This window comes from Aquila chrysaetos, chromosome 1, assembly GCF_900496995.4.
Source record: "Aquila chrysaetos chrysaetos chromosome 1, bAquChr1.4, whole genome shotgun sequence".
Taxonomy (NCBI): Eukaryota; Metazoa; Chordata; class Aves; order Accipitriformes; family Accipitridae; genus Aquila; species Aquila chrysaetos.
In genome coordinates this window covers 17343200-17366541 of record NC_044004.1, presented here as the reverse complement: position 1 = coordinate 17366541, position 23342 = coordinate 17343200, and the positions used below count along the sequence as shown (strand labels likewise).

Genomic DNA, 23342 nt, shown 5'->3' with positions numbered 1-23342 from the left:
GAAGGTATGAGATGTAGAAGGAACAGAATCTGTGACATAGAAGAGATAAAGATTCATTCAGTATATATTTTGCTTAGACTCTATTTTTCTGTGCAAAATCATTATTCACTAGAAGGAGAGGCACAGCCAGTCTTTCGCCCTCATGAGCTGGAACATTTTGCTCTTGCAGCATAATCAGATTTTCCAAGCAAAACTCCTGGTTATTTCAGTCACATTTATGCAGCCGTACAAGGCCTTGGCAAAACTCAAGCACTGCAGAGCATGGTAATATTTCAAAGTATAAAATTTAAATCAATAACATATACTTAAATTTTAAAGGCCAAATTAAAAAAATATATTGTGTCTACAAAATATGCATACAGGTAACTGATTGCATTTTTCACATATTGAGTGTACCGTCTACAACAGTGTAGAGAGCACCTGCAACAGTGATATCCAGAATCTCAATGGATCATATTCAGCATGCTTTCATTTCTTGGCAAGTTTTGGCTTGTGTTTTGCAAATGCAAAGGTTTAAGCTTAAGATCAAATCTTTATAAAGAATGGAGAATGAGTTAGAAACATGAAATAAAAGACTAAAAAAATCTGTGTAGGAAATAATATTTTCCAACATACATTTCTTTCCGCTATTGGTTGGGACTTGGTGTTAAAAATATTTGAATAAATAAAACAGAGTAGCACTGCATGTTTTGTAGTAAGGTATAACTGTTGTTTCAAAGGAACGAGATGAATGCAGTATAGGCTTTGGTGGGAGCTTGCCTCAGTTATATGATAAAGGCCTAATTACAAGATCCAAATTGCTGTCAAATTAATCCCACCTTGGTACCAGGCACAGAATTTCTCCATGCATCATTCCCTTTCACACCAGTTCTCCTGTCTGTCCATCATTTGTTCTGCTTAGTACGTATGTCTGTGCTGTGCAAGATCCAAATACAAATCCCTAAGCTGTAATTTCCTGAGGTATAACTACATGACTTCCTCCGTCATTCATCTCTCCCTTACCTTCCCCACCTGTAAAATGGGGCGAGAGACCCATATGCAGGAAGTTCCAGAGTTTTGTCATAGTGCTAATCACCACAGTGTCTCTATGAATGTTTATAAAGTGCTTTGAAGATGAAAATTGCCAAAGAAGTGCTAGGGATGATTATTGTAAGTTAATGAATAAATTTCAACATGTATTTGATTGCCAGGTAATTCAGAAGGGAATCACCAACCCTTCCCTCTCTTCGAAGAAGAAAAGTTGACAGTCAGCTAGTTGCTAATTAGCACTCAACTGAAATGCCTCCAAAGCTGAGTGCTCCCAGTTGAGTCCTTTAAAAAGTAAGCTTTCCACTAATTGAAATATGCTGAAAGTTGAGCAGCGGGTGAGGTGTGTAACAGGTAAATCAGTATGGTGGAGTTGGGTATGTAGAAGGAGTATTAAGCTTTTCCAGGTAGGGACTAGAACTTTTGGGGGAAACGCTAGCCAAAATGAGCATCTCTTTCATATTCACACATCTGTTCCCTTTCTGAAGCCCGGTTTGTAATCTGTCACAGGCAGGCAATGCTGCCATATATTTGTGAGGGCAAGTTAGGGAGGAAGGGTTGCTTAAAGATTGTATTGAAGTCTGGTGTTGCTTATTTCTTACTACATTGAGGGGTGGTTATAATGATTCTTGCTTTGGACTGAGACTTAAAAAATTTTGAATGTGTTCGAGCTGAGTGACTGTGCCACCTGCATTTAATTCATATTTAGCTTGTCTGTAAGGGAAACTAGTGTATCGGAAAAGGGCTCGGACTCTTCAGGTCCCTACCTCTCTGCTGGCCGGTCTGATTTTTCGCTAGAGGGTCAGTCTCCCAGACCATAGTCTGCTCCTGTAGCCTCCCCCACCACTTCTTTGGATTACTTTTTTTTTTTGGCTGGCTGCCAATGCTATAAACCGCAGTACTGTCTTCTCTGCTGCTGAAGGCTGTTTTCTTCCTCAGCCGCTGGGAGATGGCTGCAAGAGGCAAATGACAGGAATTTCATCCCTTTCTTTTCCCTGCTTGACTGCTCTGGATTTACCACCCTCAGCATCAGCTCTTCAAGCTTTCTTCAGGGAAAACACACTCAACTAAACTTGTTGAGCACTTTGGGTAAAGAATCTCAGTTGCTTCAAATAGCACTTACCAGCATCAGCCTCCAGTGATAACCCACCCCAAACTTCAGCAGTGTATATGGGGGCAGGGGAAAAAAATAAAAAATAAAAAAAAAAATGTGTAGGGTGAGAAACTACCAAGGCAGATATTTAGAAATGATTCATGGAAAAGGAACTCTGTACTCAGAAAGGGGCTGTGGGCAGGTAAGGGTGATATGAAGGAAAATGGGAGAAATGGAGTGAACATGGAAACAAGGGGGAGATGGAACAAAACAAGACAGAACTGTTATTGAAGCTGCTGGATTATGGAAAGCAGCCTTCACGGTGTCCTCAGAGATGCAGCAAAACCAGGGTATATAAAATCTCTTCGGCATTTTACTAGTCTGGAAGATGATCTGGTTCTGCCAATGGGCAGGTGTTCTTTGGTATCCTGAAGCTACTACAGCCCAGGGAAGCTCCCCTGGAGGTCAAGGGCTGAATATTTCACACCCGGGACCTCATCCTCTCCTCCCAGCACCTCATGGAGCTATTTCCCTTGACAAGAGTCCTCTCTGGCATGGTCACAATGTACTTTGTAGTTGCAGTGCCCAGGTGTGATGCAGGGTAGGTGGAGGCCTCCCAAGTATACTGTCCACTCAGGGTGCCAGCTGACAGCACCGTGAGGAGCAAAACGAAGCCTCTAGTGCTTAAAGCGTAACTCTCTTGTGAGCTGAAGAGCCAGACTCTGCAGCTGAGAGCTCCTACAGACCAGTATCCCCTCTGCGTTAGGCACAAAGGGAGGACACTTAAAACACACTGAACACTGGCTTACCATAGCTTAATTGGAGAGTTGGCAAGTCAGCTGGTCTGCTATATCTTGGTATCTTCAGAGGGCCCATCGCTGTAACACCAAGATATGGTTTGCATCACCTCGAGTTTGTCTCATGTTTTCTTCCCCAGCTCTGTCTCTATGGGTATAGCAGGCAGCCTGCTTGGTCAGAGATGGGCAGGCTCCTCAAAGACTGCATTCAGCTGAGCATTCATAAAGTTCCAAGACAAAATTTAATATCCATTTTGATTGCGGACAAAGACATTGTGTACACTGCAGAACTAAAAAATATTTAAAATCCCTTTTGTGTTATCATCCATTCAGAGGTACTTTGAGCATCATTGGTGAGTGCTGGAGCTGTAACTTTAATTTACTAGCGTTAAATAGGTGAAGAGAATTCTTAGAATTGTCATATGTATCGAATTATCATTATATGTAATTTATGCAAGGTAGGTTTGAGTTCGCAAAAAGCCTGAAGCATTTAAAAGATGTGAACCCTTCTTGCTGCACTGCAAACTGTGAAACACAGTAGTTTTGGTGGGCCCCACTTACAAATTTTTTAAAAACCTTTCTGATAAAAATAATCATGTCATTTATTAATGACAGAAAAGGACAATTATCACGATGAAAAAACCAGTAGTCTACATGGAAAAAGCCTGGAAGTGTACACTGAGCCCAGCAAATATTTTTAACAATGGATTAAACATACTTATTTAGTTTCCTGTCCACAAATTGTCTATGAAAGGACAGTGTTTTCCGGAATATGTTTTTTATTTCAATATATTAATATTTAATGCAAACAAATTACAGCTTCTAGATTTCTTAGAAACTGCAAGCATCTGGTACACTCTATTCTATAGCTATAGAAATTAACGGTAGTATTCAGATCTGAAACCTGTCAAAATCCTGTGTTTGAGCTCAGCAACTGAGTGTATATTACAGATGATGTGGTATTGCTGGTGGTTCTTCATTGTGCATCCCAACTTTTGATAAGCAAATTTCATTTAGTCACTCATGAGCATCCACAGGAAAACAGTTTTGTTCTTTTACCTAAGGTCACTCCATCAAAAGTCTTCAATGCTATCTGGCTTTTGTATAAACAAAGGACAGTTTGAAAAGGTAGTTTTGTTATTTTTTTCAAGAAATTCATGTTTACTTGAGTATTCTCAAGAAATCTCATTTCAAGTACCTCTGGTTTTTAGCTCTTCATTTGCTGTGTATCTTTAACCAAGATCAGTCTCTCCTTTCCTGTCTTTTCAACAGCTACAAACCACCTTAAATGTATCCTCGTAAACCTGATTACTGACAGAGACTGAACAGTCAACGCATACCAGGGATAAATACAGCAATTACACCTATTTACAGCTGTATCTCTCTTCTGCATTATTATTATTACTAAGTGGTTATTAAAAATAGTGCAGCCTTCAGAGCTGCTTCGACTGTCAGCTTGGCAAAGCGAGGACCATGCCTCAGTTGCGCGTGGCGCTTTTGGCAGCGCTGTGTCACGGGGCTGTCGCTGCTGCTGCGTGGCATGGCGTGGTGTGGCATGGGTGCCCTTGCAGTGCAGGCTGTGCCAGGGGCTCCGGTAATAGTCACGACGAGAAGGCAGCACCGGACCGCGTGTGACGGCATAAACAGCAGAGACAGATGAACAGACCGCTCTGGTTCATCCCGTCTCGCTCCCTGCTTGTGTCCTGGAGGAAGTTTCCGCTGCTGGTTTTTGGTCCTTCTATCATAGCGCATCTCAGCTACCCATAGGCACTGAGGGTTTCATGCTGGTGGGCGCAGTGGAAGAGGACCCGCACCCTTCTGCTCCACCAAATCCACGCTTCCCGCTGAAATGAAGGGAAGTTGTCCTCCAGAGCTGTCAGAGTGGAGTCCTTGACTTACGTGGGTCCTTCTGTTTCTGCCCAGGAGAGGGCAATCCAGCACCCAGACATCAGCCAGCTCAGCCACCATGTCTTGAGGGTCCTTGGGGTGTCGGGGGTCTGTGTGGTTAGCACCTGGCCCGAGGGGCACGAAACACGGCTCGCTCTCCGCTGCTGGGGTCTGATGGCACACTTCTACCCAGCTCCCCTTCCTCAGCTGGGAATCGCAGGCCCGCGTCCCAGTGCCTGCCTGCTCTGGTGTGCCGTCGTCTCCTTTCCTGCCCAGGTGCAGCACCCAGGCGGGGGCCGGGAGACCCTATGCGGTGCAGAGGTTTGGGGACTGGGTAACTGAGGTGGTCACAGTCCTTCCTCTCTGGGCTCGGAGGGGTGGGGAAAGGCTCTCCGCTTTGAGGCGCGGCGGTATTCGCACGTGCATACACCCGTGTGAATGCAGCTCCACACAAGCCGTTTCCTCATGTTTGTAGCTGTGCGTATGCGGGCACAGGAATATATTCATTTTCGGATTTGGGGAGACTAACTAGTCTCTTCCTCTTGTTTTCCTCCACCTCTTTTTTCCTCTGCTCACATTAAACTCATTTTCCAGATTAAGGAATTTATTGATTGTCCTACGTCTTGGACCAGATGTTTACCTCTGACCCCAGAGCCGCTTTGGGTATCAGCTTGATGCCAGTGGTGCGGGGGTTTGGAGCTGCCCAGGCAGCGGGGCTGGCTGCACGGCCCCTAACCGGCACTCCTAGAGAGCACACGAAACTTTAAAGGCAGCAGATCCAAGTGGGAATCAAGATGACACTGCCAGGATCCCTGTAACTTTATTTTCCTTTGATTCTGCCTTCTGTTTTACTCTTCTGTGTGTCACACTGGTCTAGATGATAACAGGCAACTGGAAGTGCTGCTGGAGCCTGTAATTAGCAGGCTCCTACCCTGGGACTTGGTTCTTGCCGGTGGGCTGTAGGTGTGCGATAATTTGCCAGTTAATCAATGGGAATTATTAAAATATCACTGCATATTTTTGCTTCGCGCTAGACCCGTACACAGAAGGTCTTATATGGGGTGTGGGGGGAGTATCTGGGGTTCCCAATCATGAAAGCAAATCCTACTGCTGATTCACTTTCAGGACTCTGAGTTTGGTATTTTTTTTTTATTTTAAAGCAACCTCTTCCTTTCCCCCCACCTCAGCCAAAATGAAAAATATTAATATTATTGCCATGTTTAACTTCTTGAAACAGTGAATTTTAGCCTAGTCAAAAAGTCCTTAAACAGATACAGTTTTCAAGCTATGCAGAATTCCACCATTTTAACTACAAAAAGCAACATGTCCCTTCCTGGGCAAATAGGTTTTACTTTGCATTTGCTTTGTAAACAAAGTAAAATCCACAGTTTGGTGGGTTGATTTTTTTTTTTTTTGACATTTATTTAAGGAGGTGGTACTTCAGTCATAAAAATTGTGTATACTAGTGCTGTAACTCTGTAATTTTTCTGGTCATTTTGGTTTTAGGCTTTAAGGTAGCCTTGCTAGGATCTGTTAAGAGTACAAGGTAGACACAGGGAAGTTTTCTCCTAGGTACACAGCCATGTTAGAGGTTTCTTGTGCGGCCAGTGAACCTGGCAGAGCACTGTCGCTGTCAATGCAGCACTATTGAGCCGAACGTTGTACATGCCATTTATTAAACTCAGCACTTCCTGTGATGGTACTGGAGCGACAGCACAGCATTGCTACATAGCTGGGGAGCATCTAGAGAGAGAAGCGAAATACCCCATGTATTATCTGTTGGCTCTGTGTTTAGTGACAGAAGCTGTGGGAAGTCTGTAAAACAGCTCAATACGTCACTTCTTATGGAAACTGTTATTCCACAAGAGCGTACAGAAATAGTTTTGCTGAACAGCGACTGGTAGATCAAAGACAAATTGTGATCCCAATCAGTGGTCACTAGAATAAAACAATGAATTTTTGTATTTTATCCCGAAGAGAGAACTCAGGTTTTCCAGATTTAGCCGAGTGCCAGCAAAACCGGAATTTTTCAAATCTGTCTTAAAATATTCCTACATTCAGTCAGAGTCGAATTAATTTTTTGGCAGTGGGTGAAGCCATATCACACTCAAATATTTGGTGGGACTATTACATAAATTTAGAAAACGTAATGGCACGTGCCTTGATTTCCCCATCTGCGAAATGGGTGATCCCGCAGCGTTCCTGCGAAGCACCCCGGCTGAGAACTGCTGTGATTGCAGCTGATTGTTATTCTCTTAATCATATTAGTTAAATCTGTTCCTAGAGTGGTTCCATTTGCTTGAATGAATTTACATCAGAGATTAATTCAGTGCTGTTTATTGTTGTTTTTACATTTATTCAGTACTGTAAATAATGCCTGATACTTTACAGCTGTGTATAAAGACACAGTCTGTGCTTCAAGGGCTTTTTTGTACAGGTAATTGAAGGCTCCCCTCTTAAGCCTGGCACTTTCCCATGTAGCGGATGAGCCCATTTTGTTTCCTCTATATTTTGAGGACTTTTCGTTCACGTGGTATCCGCTCCCAGCACTTTCCTGCAAGTATGATTCAACAGATAAAGTTCATCCTTCACCTCCAAGGGGTGACTACCTCCTCTCTGCCCTCCTCTCCTCCCTCGGCTGCCCCGTTCCCCCCCCCGTCCCCCAATTTTAGGTATCTTTCCTTTGCAACGTACTCTAACCGCTACCGGATTTATGCACAGCAACGATCCTGCAAATAGGGACCGGTCTCCTACCTAGCCGCCGCCACCTTTAAGCCGGATAGCTGCTTTTAAAACGCTCCATTTGTTTCTTCCTAGCCGCCGCCGAAGGGGACTGCCGGCAGTTGTTCGGGGGGCTCGTTCTGCCACCCGGCTCTTTGTGTTTTTACATTTTTTCCGGGAGGTTTCTGTTATTAGCATTTGACTGCTCTCCATTGTGTGCGAAGTGTGGTGCGTGGAGGTGATTTCTTTGTGCAGGCTCCCCGGCCCCGGCCATCCCGCCTCCGGTGCAGCGGCAAGGCCGCCCTCCCTCTCGTCCCCCCCAAACTGCCGATGCGAGGTGCAGCCCCCCTTGGCCCCCAGCCCGCCCCTCCCCGCTCCCCGAGGGCACCGGCGGGCTGGCGAGGGCTGCCGAAGGCTCGGTAGCCCAGCCCAGGCACTTTGAGCGGGCAGCGCGGCGCCGAAGGGAACCGTCTGGGAGCGGGCGAAGCACCAGCTGCGAGCGGCGGGGATTGTCGTGGCCTGTGTTTATGTATTTTGTAGTAATCACATTTCTGACATTACCCAAGCGTGCTCCTCGCGGAGGGTGATTGGCTCAGGCAGCTTTTAAACCACCTATATGCTAACAAGCCTTGCTGCCAGGTTCCTGAGGGGTCCTGGCTGGGAAAAATTAAACCCAAACCTTAGACCCCTGTCAGGCGGAGAGGAAAATTGTATTTTTGAACTAGTCTACAGCGCGGACAGGAAATGACCCCTCCAGAAACTGCTGCTTTAAAAACGAGCGGTGGTGCCTGAAGCTATCCAGTCTCTCTCTCTCTCTCTCCCCCTCTCCCTCTCTCTCTCTGGAGCCTGTGCGCTCCCGCTCCCCCCCCCCCCCCCCCCCCCGTCTCCTGCTATAGAGGGCTCCCACAGCAGTTCCCAGGCAGTGCGTGCAGCCTGGATGTGTGTGTGTGTGCGCGCTGCTACTTTGTACTGTGAAGAACACACAGCCCATGTGCTCTGTATGGATGTTGATGATACTCTGTGTAGCTTGAATCTCTGCAAGCAGGCAAGATGTCCAGCACACCACATGACCCTTTCTATTCTTCTCCTTTTGGCCCATTTTATAGGAGACACACACCATACATGGTGCAACCAGAGTACCGAATATATGAAATGAACAAGAGGCTGCAGTCGCGGACGGAGGTAAGTCCCTCAGCCTTGTTTTCCTGTGCATGGACCGTGGTAGGCTTCAGCCCGAATTCCAGCTGAAGCGTCCCACTAGACAGTACAGTGTATGCAGGCACGAACCCTAATTAATTTAGTAGTTTAATTGGGTAATCCCTCATTATGTTTCCACGCAGAGCAACTCTTTGAGGAGATACCAGCTTAGGCTGAAATCTTGAAATTACAGTACAGCACTTCAGGATTGATTATAATGCTGGTCTCAGGAAATTTCTTTACCTTGCTGTGGTGTTTGCTCAGGATCTGTCCTGCTGGCATTTGCAGCTATAATATTGCAAGGTATCGCTTGAGCTTTTGCACAAAACTCATTTAGAAACGTTGCAGGTTTAGGGGGAGAGACAAACCTTCCTCTCGTTTTGTTTTGTAAACTCGTTAAAATTAAAAATGAATGGTAACAGAAAACAGGAGCGGAGTTTTAAAAACTTATTCCTAGGCTGCACTTAAAGAACACATGTTCAGGACGACCGACGAGAGAAATCCGTGTTTACATTTAGAATGCTGTTGCTTTTAGCGAGCGAGATGATCGGTTCACGACTTTATCATATAGCTGTCAAAAGTACCCAATAATGTAAACTGCATTCACTGTTGGTTATGCTTTGTATAATCTGTTAGTGGTTTAGCTTCTATACCCAGATCAGCCACCACAAAGAATATGCTGAATGGGAAGGGGAAATACTTTTGTCACTTAAAGAAAAAAAATAGTGGAGGCTGCATGTCATTATTTATGCGGTTAAATAAAGCACACTTTTTAGTCTGTTGAAGTGAAGAGTGTGTGGACTGAATCAGGCTGCATCTCTGCCCATGTGTCTGTGTTTGTGCAGCAAACATTCTTGGTGCTGCAATTTTTCACAGTAGTTTACTAGTGGTGCCCTGAAAACACTTTTTGAAAGTATTAATCTCTTATAGTGAATGGCTTTATATAGAGGCAAATATCTGCCAAATTCGTGGCAGGAAGCATGGTAAAGGAGCCTACCATTGATTGATCTGTTTGTTGTATTGTAATTCTTTAAGAGAACATGAGGTTATCATAAAATAAAACACACATGCCTGAATTGTCAGCTAAGCCATGGAGAATCTGTGACGTTTAATGTATATGATACAGCTAACGAGATGTGACCTGCTTTCTGATTGGGTAACTGCTACGGGGTAACTGCTTTTCCAACACTGTTACCACTGCTAGTCTTAAAACATTGCTGTGGAGTAATCAGTAAATACACTTCGTGCTGGCTAAAAACTCCAAGCAGCTCGTTGCTCCCAAAATCATGGCAACTGTTTGTCAGTTTTGCCCCAAGTTGTTGGCTGTGGAGGGTCACTGCCATTTAGATAGAATGAGGGGGCTTGGAAGGTTTATTTGCTACTGTTCATTGTCAGTGTCTTGCAACTCTGTTCCTTACATTCCTGTACACATTAATGTAATAATTTATAGACTTTTTCAAGTGAAAAGAACAAATATGTACCATTAAGTGATTCCTTCAGGGTTTTATGTACAAGCTGTTCTGAAAAGCTGTCAGTGTTAATTTAGCTGTTCTATGTAATATTTTAGTGGTACTTTTGAAAATTGACCGGTTTCTGATTGTAGCTCCTTTACAAATGTTGTACTAGAAAAGTTTTTGAGGGACTTGTGAAACAACTTCCCCCTCCTGCGTTGCTGAGGTGTGCTGGGTTAGACTTTAGCGCATTCAATTGCAGTTTTTGCTGTGCACATTCACATGGACTGTTGTGGCCAAAAAGCGGTAACCTGCTCTTCCTTACTACTACTGCCATAGGTTTCAGCAGCATTTTACTTTGACAGACAATGCTTAGTTAATGAAGGCCTTATGCTCCAGTATTTCTTTTATTTGCTCGGAGTAAAAATACTTTTGCCTTGTGATTGTTCAGTGTTTACATTCTGGTTCTCTTTTTTTCTAATTTCTGAGCTCTGTGCTGTAAGCATTGTTGTCAGTTGAAATGTATTTTCTAGCTAGCTTCAGCTCATCTTGTTCATCCTCCAATTAAAACACCTTCCTTAATAAAAAAAAAAAAAAAAAAAGTTGGTTTCCTGGGACACTTACAGTGACTAGGTGTGGACAGCCTGTAAAGAATCACGCTGGCTTCTGGGGCAGGTTGGGAGTGGAAGTTTCACATTAATTTTACGCACTTCCAAGCATGTTTGGGATTGGTAGCTGAAGGCTTCTAGAGCATGTGTAACTAGCTCTGAATTTTTTGAATCCAGACCGATGGAGCCCTGTATGGCATGGAAGGAATGTGCTTGTGCTGTGGGTGATACAGGCTTGCTGCATGAACGTTTCTCTTCAGGCAGTCTTTGGAATAATGTAGGCACTGGTCTCTGAAGGAGGCTGCTTGTACTCTGTGAGCCCCAGGGGGTAGGTGAGCACAAGCAAAGCAGCTTAAGGGGAAAGGAATTACAAAGAAACTCTCCAAAAGACTGGGGGTAGCCAGCTGGCAGATTCCACTTGGACCCAACTTCTGGAGAGAGCCAGTGGCAAGTGAGGATGCATTAAAAAATGGGAACCTACAGCTCTTATCCGAAATATATCCTTGGAAAGCCTTTGGGACTTTCCTGTTTTCCTACAAAATAAAAATGTGCTTAATAATCCTTTAGAGTCAGATTCTCTGCTGTCCCTTGCAGTGATCGAAGTTCCAAGGCAGATCAAAATGTACATAATTCAATTAAGTTGTACAGAGGATGGATGGAGAGCCTGTGAAAGGAGTATCTGTATGTCATGTCTATCTGTGTTCTCCCTTCCATCTGTAGAGCCCACCTTTGTAGTGCATTCCTATAGCTGCTCTCCAGAGCTTGCAAGTAGGAGAGAAGCGATTCAAAAAAAGCAATGGGCTGCTAGAGACACCATTAGGGAATCCACCGGTAAATGCCATTTCTACTCCTGCTCTCCCAGCAGCAGGGTCTATGGTATGTTGGGGGAGATAGAAGTGTCCTCAAAGTGGCTCTGCGCTTGGGGACCCTGCCTGAGAAATCCACTGCTTCCACTCTGGTTTGTGTCAGCATTGGGTGGAAGGGAATAATAATCGGTGTGAAGGATGTGCTCAGTGTATTAAGCAGACAAAGTACAGAGTGATAAAAAAAGGTCATTTAGATGCAGGATGACTATCTTTGTTGTCCTTGTTTTCTTTAGGAAGAAATGGTAGTCATGAAAGTAGAGAATTAGCAACTCTAGTCTGTGCTAGATGTGCAAACTTTTGCTCTCCAAACTTCTCACAACTTTATGGGCTCCTCAGGCAGAACCTACAACTGCCTTTTTAAATTCAGGGTCAGTCTTAGGCGAAGAATTCCAATCACACCCAGGCAGGGGGTGGTTTTATGATGTAAGTACTGGCAAAAGTCCACCACCTAGCTAATTCTTATGTGATCTAAAGTAAATTAGGGAGTCTGAGTTACTAACTAGTGTACAGGAACACCTTACCTTCCTTAAAAGTTGTTCAAAGAAATCTAATCTGGTAATACTTTTTTTCTAAGTGGAAATTAATACATGCTTTCTTAATAATACTTCGGGAGCATCTAGTACCATTTTGTAATGCACCAACAATCCTGATTTAAAGAAAGTGAAATGAATATTTAAATGTTTAATAATCTCTGGCAGATATAAAGATAAATCTTATTTACTTCTATCATAGTTGATTAACTTTCTGGTTAACCAAAATGCAGCTGTTTCCTTGCTCTGTGTGTGGTTTTAAGTATTTCATTACTGTTCACTCAAACTCAGTTTATCTTAATATTTTTATATCTATGTTAGTTTAACATTTCAAGAAAGCAATCCTGTTGTGGCATAATCAGCAGTTTCTAAGTTCCAGGTAGCAATACACAACATAGGTAAATTAGCTTAAATATTTTCTCTGTTTTTTGTAAAACTCGATGTTTAAAAAAAGCCTCTTTTCCTCTTTGATGTTGTAAATCCTTTTCTGTTCTAATTTTTAATCATTTGAAATTGCTCACACTTAAAAGAAAACAAAAGGTGATTATATCTTGTATATAATTATTTTTCAGTAACATTACAGTGCACTGTGGATAGATCACTTAAAGTTGCTGACAGTCTAAAGTTTGAGGCGTTGCTTTATTGCCAATAATACAAGAAATGTATCAAGCCTTTCACTTGGTTTAGTCCCCTATATTGTTAGAACTTTTGTGTATCACAACATATTAAATTCACCTGTATCTCTCTCTGTCACTAGAAGACATTATGCTTTACATCACCATTACATGCAAAACACAGCTTTTCTTCTGACCAAGAGAGCAGTGTTTTAAGGGTGACTAGAGAACTTGATTAGTAGCATATTTGTTTTAAAGACAATCAGCTTAATCAAATCATATTAAACCCCTATTAAACTGTATAGTGAATTTAACAAAAGTAGAGATTTCATGATGAAAGAAAATGTAAAGAAAATTAAAAGGAAAATAAAGGAGGATGTTATGATTATTTAAAAGCTACTAAATGAACCGGAAGCTTACACAGACATTCATATTCAACCAAATATTTAAAGCAAATCAAAGCAAACCAAAATTTCTGCAGTTTAATGGAAGTCTCTTATTTTACTTCCTCACATTGCTATCTGATGAAATAATATTTTCTTCTTCTTCCTGATGCATTTTTAATAGATTAGTCATAAAAATCTATGTTGTGACATCACATTTGTTCACATAGCAACTTAGTATCGCAAATAGATCTCTCATATTGTGTACATAAGTCTGAGTTTGTCCAATGAGTTTGTTTTGTTGAGGGGAAAACACATAAACTTCTGTCTCAAAGTATTTTTGAGGAAATATTCTTTCACCCACAAATATACTAATACTTAGCAATTCTAGGAACATGAGTAAAGTATTTTAAAAGATTACTTACAAACCATGCTTTACTGAAACTAAAAGGTCAGTTTTAAAAGAAAACCCTTGAACTCCTTTAGGCAGACACTGACTTCAGAATGGATTCAAGGCTCTCTACTGATTGTCTTTTATTTCATATAGTTTTTTCATCCCTTTAAAAAATTTCAGTTGCAGCTGTTTTCAATTAAAATTGTTACAAACTAACAATTCTTATGAGGCTGGGGGAGGAAAAAAAAGACTCTACTTCCTTTCCATGCTGATCCTTAGCTTACAATAAGGGATGTCTTGCTGCTTTTTTTCCTCCTAAAGTTATAATATAGAATGTAAACTGCAAGCATAAGGAACAGGGAGCTTTTGGGGGCAGGGGCTGGTGAGGGGGGAGAGAGAGTCAGTGTGAAAGTGTAAAAATGGATCTCGTCTGCAAATCACTCTGATGCTTACTAGATCATTTTCTATGAAGAAATCTTTCCAACCCTTCCTTTTCTCTTTTTCATTCTTTACTCTTTAAACCGTAAATCCACTTTAAAAAACTTAAACTCAGTCTTTCCCTGATGTAAACAAGATTTACTATGCAGATCCAGTCTCAAAAATAGAAGCCTCTGGATGGTGAGAAGGAACAAAATAGAGATCATAACAAGGGCCCAGTCCTGTGCTCTTATTTAAGCTGGAGTTTTGCCTGCAGTAGGATTGCAAGATCAGATAAAAAAAAAAAAAATCATTTGTTTTTGGTATATATACTTTCTTTGTTTACAGAAAAAAAGGGTATGGGTAGATTGCTAAACTCATTGCAGTATTTTTAGCTGGACTCCTCACTTCAAATGGTATTTTTTTGTATCTTTTTGCCAAAAGTTGCATATCTGCTGTAAACAGGCATTCCAACCATGCTGATACTTTGTTCGGTTGCTTCCTCCCCAAGAAGAGCTTTCTTTCCTGCACTGTACTGTGTAAACAGGCCAGCATATATCCTCAGTTTTGCTGGGTGCTCTTTTCCAAAAGTTGTTTTTGGGCTACTTAAAGCCTCAGAGGGGTGATCCTGGCAGGGACAAGGGTGCCCCAAAGTGGCTGATGATTAGTCTCCAAAAAAGGCTGTGGTAGGGCAGGGCCTGTTGGTCTTGTTGGTCTCAATTGTCTTATCTATTAGGCAAAAATAGTAGTGAAAGAAACATCTCTGGACCCCTGGCTGAAATCTTCTCCCTAGGCTTGTGTCTTTCTTTTTCCCACTACATTCGTTCTGTGTTTGGTTACTGTTAGAATTTCAGAGACAAAGCACTTTACAGTCACAATACTGTTTCCTTTTCTATTACGTTGTGGTGGACAGCCATGCCCTTCTAAACTAAAGCCTGTAAGTTACTGATCTAAGCCGAACACTACACTTGGTACTCCTGAGGTAACTGGGGATCAACTAGAACCACCTGTGGACCATAAGCCTCAGTATGGGAACAGTTGATGCTTCTGGAGACAACTCTGGCACTTTTGTGCCTTATGGGGCTAGTGAAAAATCACTGACATGGAAAAATGAGACCTTTGCAGAACTAAACGTGAACTAGTGCTTGGTGGCTTTCTAAGCCTATCACCTCTTCGGGACTCAAGAGTGTTGGTAGTGTAGGGTCTTTGTAAAGGCCATGAATTTTACAGGAGCAGGCTGTCCTCTCCATGAGACTTAGGTTGCCTTGGCACCACCTTGCTGTTTATACACCATTGTCAAGAAGACATACTCATGATGAAGCTCCTTGCCAGGGTGGTGTTCCTGTCTGCATCACACAGACTTGAAGCATGAGACTTGAGCGTAGCAGACTTCTTCTTTATGAATAACTCTAACTACAGCCAAAATAGAAGTATCAGACTAGAACTTCTCCTTAAGGTGTTTCTGTTGTCAATACTCACATCCAGGTACTTGGCCAGGGCAGAGTCACAAACTCACAACTGACCCAGTAAAGCCATAACTTTACACAGGTTTCTAAATGTACTTAAAATCTATTGCCTGGTTACCTGCAAACTACATAGTTCTTTGCATCCTTCCAAGCAACTAATAAATTAGAACATTGCTGTAATATCTATCGCACATGATCTGCAATACCTGCTGATATCCATCTCTCCTGATTCTAAGCCACGGAGTCAGCTTGCCAAGCCTAGTTAGCTGAGCAGAAATACTCAAGTCTGTCTGTACCATTAGCATGTGTGTTTAAAAAGGGAAGGGGGAAATCTAACCTCTGGGTATAGTTTTGCCATCGGATTACTCACGTACAGAAGATTCAGTATCTGTCCAGATCCTGTCCATTTTACACAACTTCTAGCTGCAGACTAGAGCATCCTTCATGATCCAGAAGAATTGCACAGGCTAGTTGAATGACCTGATCTGTTGCATTCAGAGGGCAAATGAAACATTATGTGTGTATGAAAGTGATCATATTTGGAAATCCCCGATTAAGGCAGACACGAGAATAAACCTAATCATAGATCATTCTTCAAAAACTAAATACTGGAAAAAAAACAGCTGTCCCTGTTTGAGTATTATTACCTGCAGTCTTACATCACGTGTGCAGCAGACTACTTTTACTTTTCTTTTGGACTTTCAAACATTTGTTTTTTCTAACTACATTTTTTATTAGGTTATTTTCTAAAGTAGTAAATTGAGAAAATCATGACTTCCAGTACGTTGCACATTTAAAGTATTTCATGTACCTTATTGCGATTCTTGTTCCAGTTGTGTAGTTTTGCTCCAGCCATTAGCAGAAGATTGTATCAGAGAAAGAACTGCCATCTGTCCTAGAGCAGGTTACAAAGAGACTTCTGAAATATTAATGACCACATTATACAAAAAGAAGTATCCTAAATCTTTAAATACAGTAGTCACATGGAGAGAGGAAAATGCTCCAAAACCAAGAAACTAAATACAATGAAACCTTTTTGTTTTATTCTTGTTTGAGCTGAAGCACCCTCAGCATACTTGATCCCTCAGGAAGGCAGTCAGCAGCACCAGTGTTCCTAACCATCTCCTCTTCTACGGACTAGAGATCCTCCAGGTTGTGGTTGGCAAGGCAGGCATGAAACCTGCTTTGCTGCTAGGTTTGCAAACAGGATAGTATTTTACAGTCGGAAAAAGGGAATATGAAATGCCTTGCACCTAGAATGCTATGTTTTCTTCATGCAGTTTACAAAAGTCTCGTGCATGGGTTATGCAGCAGTGGAGGAAGGCCTACAACTGTCTGTTTTACTCTGTCCCCCATATTCAGATAGTAACTTGCCTTTTCAGATCAATGTCGCCATCTTCCATAATTCTTGTATCCACTTTAGGTACTAAAATGTTTCCATGTTACTCCATTTCGCACCACAATAATGTTATTGTGATTAGAAAGGAAAAAAACTGCTGTAAAATAGTTCCTTTAGAGCAAATGAAAATTCTTCTGAGGTTGCTCAGCATCTTGGAGAAGGGACCCTCCTTCCTTTTGGTACTTGGCCAGCATTTCTCCACCTTTCTTCTTTGCCATACCAAGATGTTAAAGATGTTGACAGGATATAGTTTCTATATGTGTGTTTGCAACCATACCACTTGCTGTAGCGGATGAAGGCAATACAATAGCTCTACCACTTCTACCTAGACTTAATCACTGGAGGATCAGTTAACCCTTAGGGCAATTAGGTACTAATGTCGTTGATGTGATTTGAAGTATCATTTTAAGCAATTAGAAGTTCAGATATAATGGGATGCAATTATGCATTATATAGCGCATCTATCCATTTTACAGAGCAAAAATTACCATATGTGTTGTGGGAAGCTTGGCATTTTGCACTGACTGGAGTTCTGCTTGTATTTACGAACAGCATGCCTGTAAACTATGGTAATAACTCTTTGAAGGCCACACCTATGCACATTGCTGATTATGTTAAAAAGCATAGGCCCATTTTAATGAATATGTTGGCATGAATAATGGGACATGAAAAGCCAACACACTGGGTAAAGGTTCATTACCTGAGTGCAACAAATACTACACGCAAAATTGCCATGACTATTCACTTGAGTTTAACAGTGAATTTGCTTTGGCTATGCTCGTGCTCTTTATGCATTTCTGTGAATGTTTGCTCAATGCAGGTTTTTTCTTACAAATTATTGCAGAATGCAGATTTCAATTTGTTAAGCACTCTGGAAAGAAGTTGCTTATTTTATATGGGCTAAGCTGAGAGGCAGTGTTTCCTGTTTTGAGTTTCCAAAACCTCCCAGACAGAACCATGATACTTAGAAATTAAATACACCAGAGAAGAACCTCTGATTGCTTTGCAGTGAGGACTGACTGGTGTATGAATGTAAAACAGATTAATGGCAATGACTGGTGGCAATGGGAAAATTACAGGTCAGTAAATATGATGTGTGTGCATATTTTTTTCATGGGACAGGATGCTGCTTACCATGCAGTTACTTTAGAAAAATGTAATAAGAAAAAGTTGGTGAAAAAATTCAAAGCTTCCTGGCATTTTAAGCTCTAGATCCATCTGTGCTCATCCAGTCAAGGATGAGAAACAGTAACACACAATATATGACCAATCACAGTGTATAGTCTTAGCAGAATATTACATGCTTACAGCACACTGCTTGTTATGAAAGACGAGCAAAAATGTGTCTTAAATTTGAATAATTAATACATTCAAATAAATTATTATTAATTCCTAGCAACTCTGGGTAGAATGAAGTGGAATTCATAAAATTTATTATTTGATGTGAATGATTAGCTCAGCTCTTTTCAGTACCTCTTAACACTCTGTCAGGGTTAATAATGCAAAGTAAAAAGATCGGTCAAGATGCCAGTGCACCAAGTACATCTCTTCTCTGACGGTGCTGTAAGATTATTTAACACCCACATCAAGAGCATCCTGAAGCAACCGAGTTACACCTTGACTGATTGTTTCATCCAAAGGGCTGCACTTCTAAATACGCAGCGTAGCACAGACTTCCTCGTACAGAGCAGTGTTAGCACTGGTATGTAACCTGAAGCCACAACCTGCGTGTCTAGACTGACAAGAATCCTACCAGTTGAGCCACTGTGACACCTTGTGGCTTATGAAGCAACACAAGCATCTTTTAGAAAACTAACAGGTAAAAACCAGAGGTTAATGGGTATTGATAAATGCCCTCTCGTACAACTATCAACAGAAATCTCTTTGCTGGGTTACTTTATTATGTTTTCGAGATACAGTTAAATTAAGTGGTAGTGGGCTCTTTTCGGGGTCCTTGTATTATGTATTTTACTGCAAAGTGTCGTAAGATGGGGCATCATTTCACTAAGTCTGACCTGCTGCTATTACCTCCAGTGCTCTGGTGTTTGCTCATCATTCAGATTACATAAAGAAACACTGTTTTGGCTGCAGTACAGAGTAAATATTTTATTTGTTTGCAACCATTAATTTGGTTAGCCAAAAGAATGCTTGAAGGGAGTAAAGTACTTTTTGGTGCCGAGTACGTTCAAACGGTAGCAGAATTAAAAGTAACTAAGATATAGTAAGCATTTGGCAATGGGCACGCAACTCTATAAAACCCTGAATTTGGGGTTAAATAGATCAGTGTTTCAGCTGTGGATAATTCATGAACTACAATGAAGCTGTATTTTGCTGAGAAATTCTCACGAAACTTAAAATGGGGCCAATAATGCACGGAGCCGAGAAGGAACTCTGCATCCGTAAAGGCGCAGGACTTCACAGTACCTGACATCAGTCTCTTGATTGTCACTTGTTACGTCTTCAAACAAGCACGTCCATGTTTCCTTCCATGGTGATCCTGAGCATTTGAGAGGATTTTCCTCTAAACTCATGCATTATGTCCTGTAACACTTTCCTTGGCTCTGATGCTTTCAGAAACTTGGCAACAACTGGGCTGAAATAGTTGCCTTCTGTTGCCAAATACTGACTTACTGCTGAGTACACTCCCTTACGATGCAAGGGGTCGGCATCCCTCTATTGTCCCTTATCTTCAGGTACGTCCACAGTGGTGTCACTTAAACATAATAAGTAGGCATACATGCCCAAACTTGCATTTAACTTGCTGGTGTGGGAAGCAGTAGCAGCACAGGGCTCAGGGCATGCAATCTACCTTGTTTAATGCATAGGTATTTTGATCCTTTGCTGAGCTTTATGCTCTTAAAGTTAGGTGGCTACTGATGCTTATACACAGCCCTGTCTTCATGATGTGTAACGTTATATTTATTATAAGATTCTTGGGGCTGGGACCACCTTCTCTGTTCTTGAACAGTGCTAGCACAGTGGAGTTCTGGTCTGTATCTGCAGCCTGTTTTTAATACTGTGCTAAAGTAACTAACTAAAGGCTAAAAGGAGGTAGTAGTATTTAAAATACTTTCAAAACCAAATCTAAATATACCACATTCATTTTGATTTCACAAATCAAAATGTTTTAACTGATATTACATGTATTTATGCAGTACAAAGAATTATCTGACTAGAAAATACCATAATACTCTAGGTTCGTGGAAGATGACTGTTTAATGTTATTAACACATTTTGTTACTTCTCAAATAATTCAGCACACCAGTGCAAACTTACTGGCTTTGCCAAGCAAGTACAAATATATTTTAGGGCAGCATTCTGCTGGTTGATTTGTACATCTGATATTGTTATTAAATCCATTACTTTTTTTAGTGTAATTCTTCAGTAGTTTCATGTCACTCAAAGCAGCTCATTCCAAGTCCATTTTCTTGTAACAGTGGAAAGACCATCTTATCTTAAATTCCACGGGAGAAGCATATTGTTCTCGATGGGAACTGGTGCTGTGGAATATGTACTTTATTTCATGAGGATTTGGGGAGGGAATATTGTAAAGTCTTGTATTAAATAAGTTCTTGTAATAAATAAGTATAGAGATGAACCAGAGAGGTTGTTCTAGGGAAGAAAGGCAACACTTATTTTTTCTTTTATTGTTTGCACTCTACTGATTTAATTAGCCAGTGAGAACAGACCCACTTTGAATATTAAAAAGACAAAATCAACTCCCCCCTCCCCCGTCCCCACATCTGTTGCCTTTTGGAGACTACTTACAGTACCAAAACCACCCAGAGTCTAATGGATTTTGCTTTTTAACAGACGTTACCTCTATTTGCTTGCAAATAAATGAGGTAGTTATAAATATTTTATTCTGGTTCTGAGGGAAAGGTGCTGTTTAAATTGTCATTTTGAAAGAAACTGGGCTACCTTAAGCAAAACTAAAACATTTTTGCTGTTACATAAATGAAAGTAGTCACAGTCTTGATAGATTTCTGAATGGTGATCTAATAGCAATATCTTAAGGATTACCATATTATAGAAACTTAAATCATTCCTGCAACTGCTTGAAGTTGGAACGAGTGGAGTCCTGTGCGAGGTTATACGTTGGTCAGGAGCAGGAGAGGATAGATGGGTAAAACTACTGAAATGATCTCTGATCTCTGCTCTATTTCATTATACTACTGCCTTCTGCAGTATCAATTAGATGGACCGAATTTCAATATGAAAGCAAAGCAGTTCGCTGCACCTCTGCTGGGTTAGGCCCACCCCTGCACAGGAGCTAGAGCCTTCTTTCTAATCGCAGTCTGGAATATGAATAATAATGCCTCATCCAGATTGCAGTATTGTAGGACCAAGGGACCCTTGTCCTGCTCAGTGCCTATCCTATTTTGGGACCTTTCATCATCTGTGGACACCATAATTCCCTTAGCTTTGTTTAATGCCACATCTAAAGACAGCATCAAAAAAGGGGGGATTTTTTCAATAGTTTTTTCTCAACATTTTTATAGGCGTACACTAGCTGCTTTATTAAAATATTTTTCCTGTTGAGAGGAAAGAACTCTCCCAATTTTGCCGAAGGTAGCTTTTTAGAAACACAATTACCTATATAATTTTCATGATTATTATTAGGAAGTTGTGGTGCTTAGTTACTGGCTGGGATTAAACCACGACAGAAGTATATGAAACTATTAGGACCATGGGAACTTGGATAAACCCACCTAGTGTGCAAATTTTGTTACCAGAATAGCTGCACTAAGCTTGAGAACACTGAGTGTGATTATAAGAGTCAACTGAGAAACATAAATTGAGAGCTCAGCCCAGCAGTCTTTCCCTTCCTTAGAGATTGATGGCACACAGATGCATGATTGCAAATAACATAGTTTGTGGGCCAAGGATGCTGTTGTGATTTAAAAAAAAAAAAAAAACCAACTTTTTCTCTATCACAAGATTCCTGCATTTGTTTCCACCTGATCTTGTAACTGCAGCTCCTCATCCCATGCAAAGCTTTCCTGTTTATGCCAATGAAATGAGCATTTGGACCTGTGTATGAAGGCGCTAGAAGAAGGTGCAGAAGCTGGTACAGCAAAAATTTGTTTTGTGGAACCTACCTATTCTGATGGGTTTAGCCATTTTAGGTGGCTTAATTCTTAGAGATGAATTTGAGGCACCTTAAAAGGACTAGAAGGGCGTATTCAGCTTTTAAGTGTTGTCCATAGTTGGCTATGTGATAAAACCGCATGTTCAGGGGCTTAGATTATGTTTGCACTTACCATTTCACAAACGCCAAAGGTGTAGTAGAAAGCATGGTTAAGAACAAGCAGCACTTACTATTAAGGAATATTGTGTAGCAAAACAAATAACAGAAAGGGGGTGAAGTTTTTCTCAATCAGAAATTTAGCTGGAGAGAAATGTATGGCCCATAAACTAGCAGAATAGTAGGTAGATCTGGCATGCTGTATGAAAGTACATCATTTAGCTGAGCTTACACACTCACTCCTTGAAAGTGGACTCTGAAGCCTACATTGTTAGCTGTATTAATAAATAACAAATTTTGCAAGATTTGTTATTAGGTTTATTCTTTGTTTGGTTTTAATACCAATCAAAACCAAATCCTGGACATTCATAGTTAATATTTTTCAAAATTTTTCTCCGGCAGCTGCTAGCCTCTACTGCTTTACCAGGAAGGGGAAAAGAGATGATTAAATGAAATTCATAGCCTTTTAGTGTCTGCTCAGCCTGCGACTGGCAGCATGTGGGGTTTGTGGCTGCTGACCTGGCAGACTTACAGCATTTTTATGACGTCAAGTGCACACATCATGGGTCTGTGCAAGCTAAATATGGGCTTCAAACCCCCCCTCCCTATTGCTTTCATTTAGGAGACTAAGGACTTCTCCCAGTAAAAATCAGAGCGAAAGAATTGAGCCGCTCATTACAGTTGCAAACTCGTGTGCTTGGCAGCATGGCCTCAGTTACTGGGCCCAGCAGTGTTTTTCTGTAGATGCGCTTTCTGTATAGTGCTTTATTTGTTTGGTATAGTAAACGATAACTTGCTGTTTTAATAAGTGACAAATGGATGCAGCTAGCAAATCTGAGTTCTGCTGAAAAAAAATCAGCAAATTCTTCATTAGCTTCAACAGCACCAGTGCTGTATATCTACCTTAAAGTATGGATTCCTTCAGTTTGTTACTTGTATGAACGTTTGGAGTTCTTTTGCTAAGAAAATGAGATTGAAATAATTATCTCTACAAGGTTTTATACATGTTGATAAAATGTTACTGTCTGTTTCACACTCGGTTGCATTTAAAACCTGTGGGTGCATTTCAGGCCATAAAATAAGTTTACAAAATAACAGCAGTCACAATTGTCTCCCTTGCATCTACTTAATGATTTATTTATTTCTAGGAATTGCATTTGAAATTCCCAGACATCTAAACCTTTTTCAGCATCAAACTGACCACTGATCTTAAAAAATCATCTACATCAGCAGCAACTCAATCAT

The 23342-nt window shown here is 41.2% G+C and overlaps 1 protein-coding gene across 11 annotated transcripts in view; it reads left to right on the top strand.

Annotated features, from left to right (window-relative positions):
- The window catches only part of LDB2 (LIM domain binding 2), a 390737-nt gene that overhangs the window by 154580 nt on the left and 212815 nt on the right, over positions 1-23342 (top strand). For 3 of the 11 annotated variants that reach the window (XM_030020936.2, XM_030020925.2, XM_041125053.1), the window contains exon 1: positions 8195-8706. In XM_030020936.2, the coding sequence (XP_029876796.1) occupies positions 8575-8706 (132 nt within the window). In that variant the 5' untranslated portion in view covers positions 8195-8574. Of the gene's footprint in view, positions 1-8194; positions 8707-23342 lie in introns of those variants that run through there. The other 8 variants (XM_030020984.2, XM_030020964.2, XM_030020920.2 and 5 more) reach the window with 7 other exon arrangements.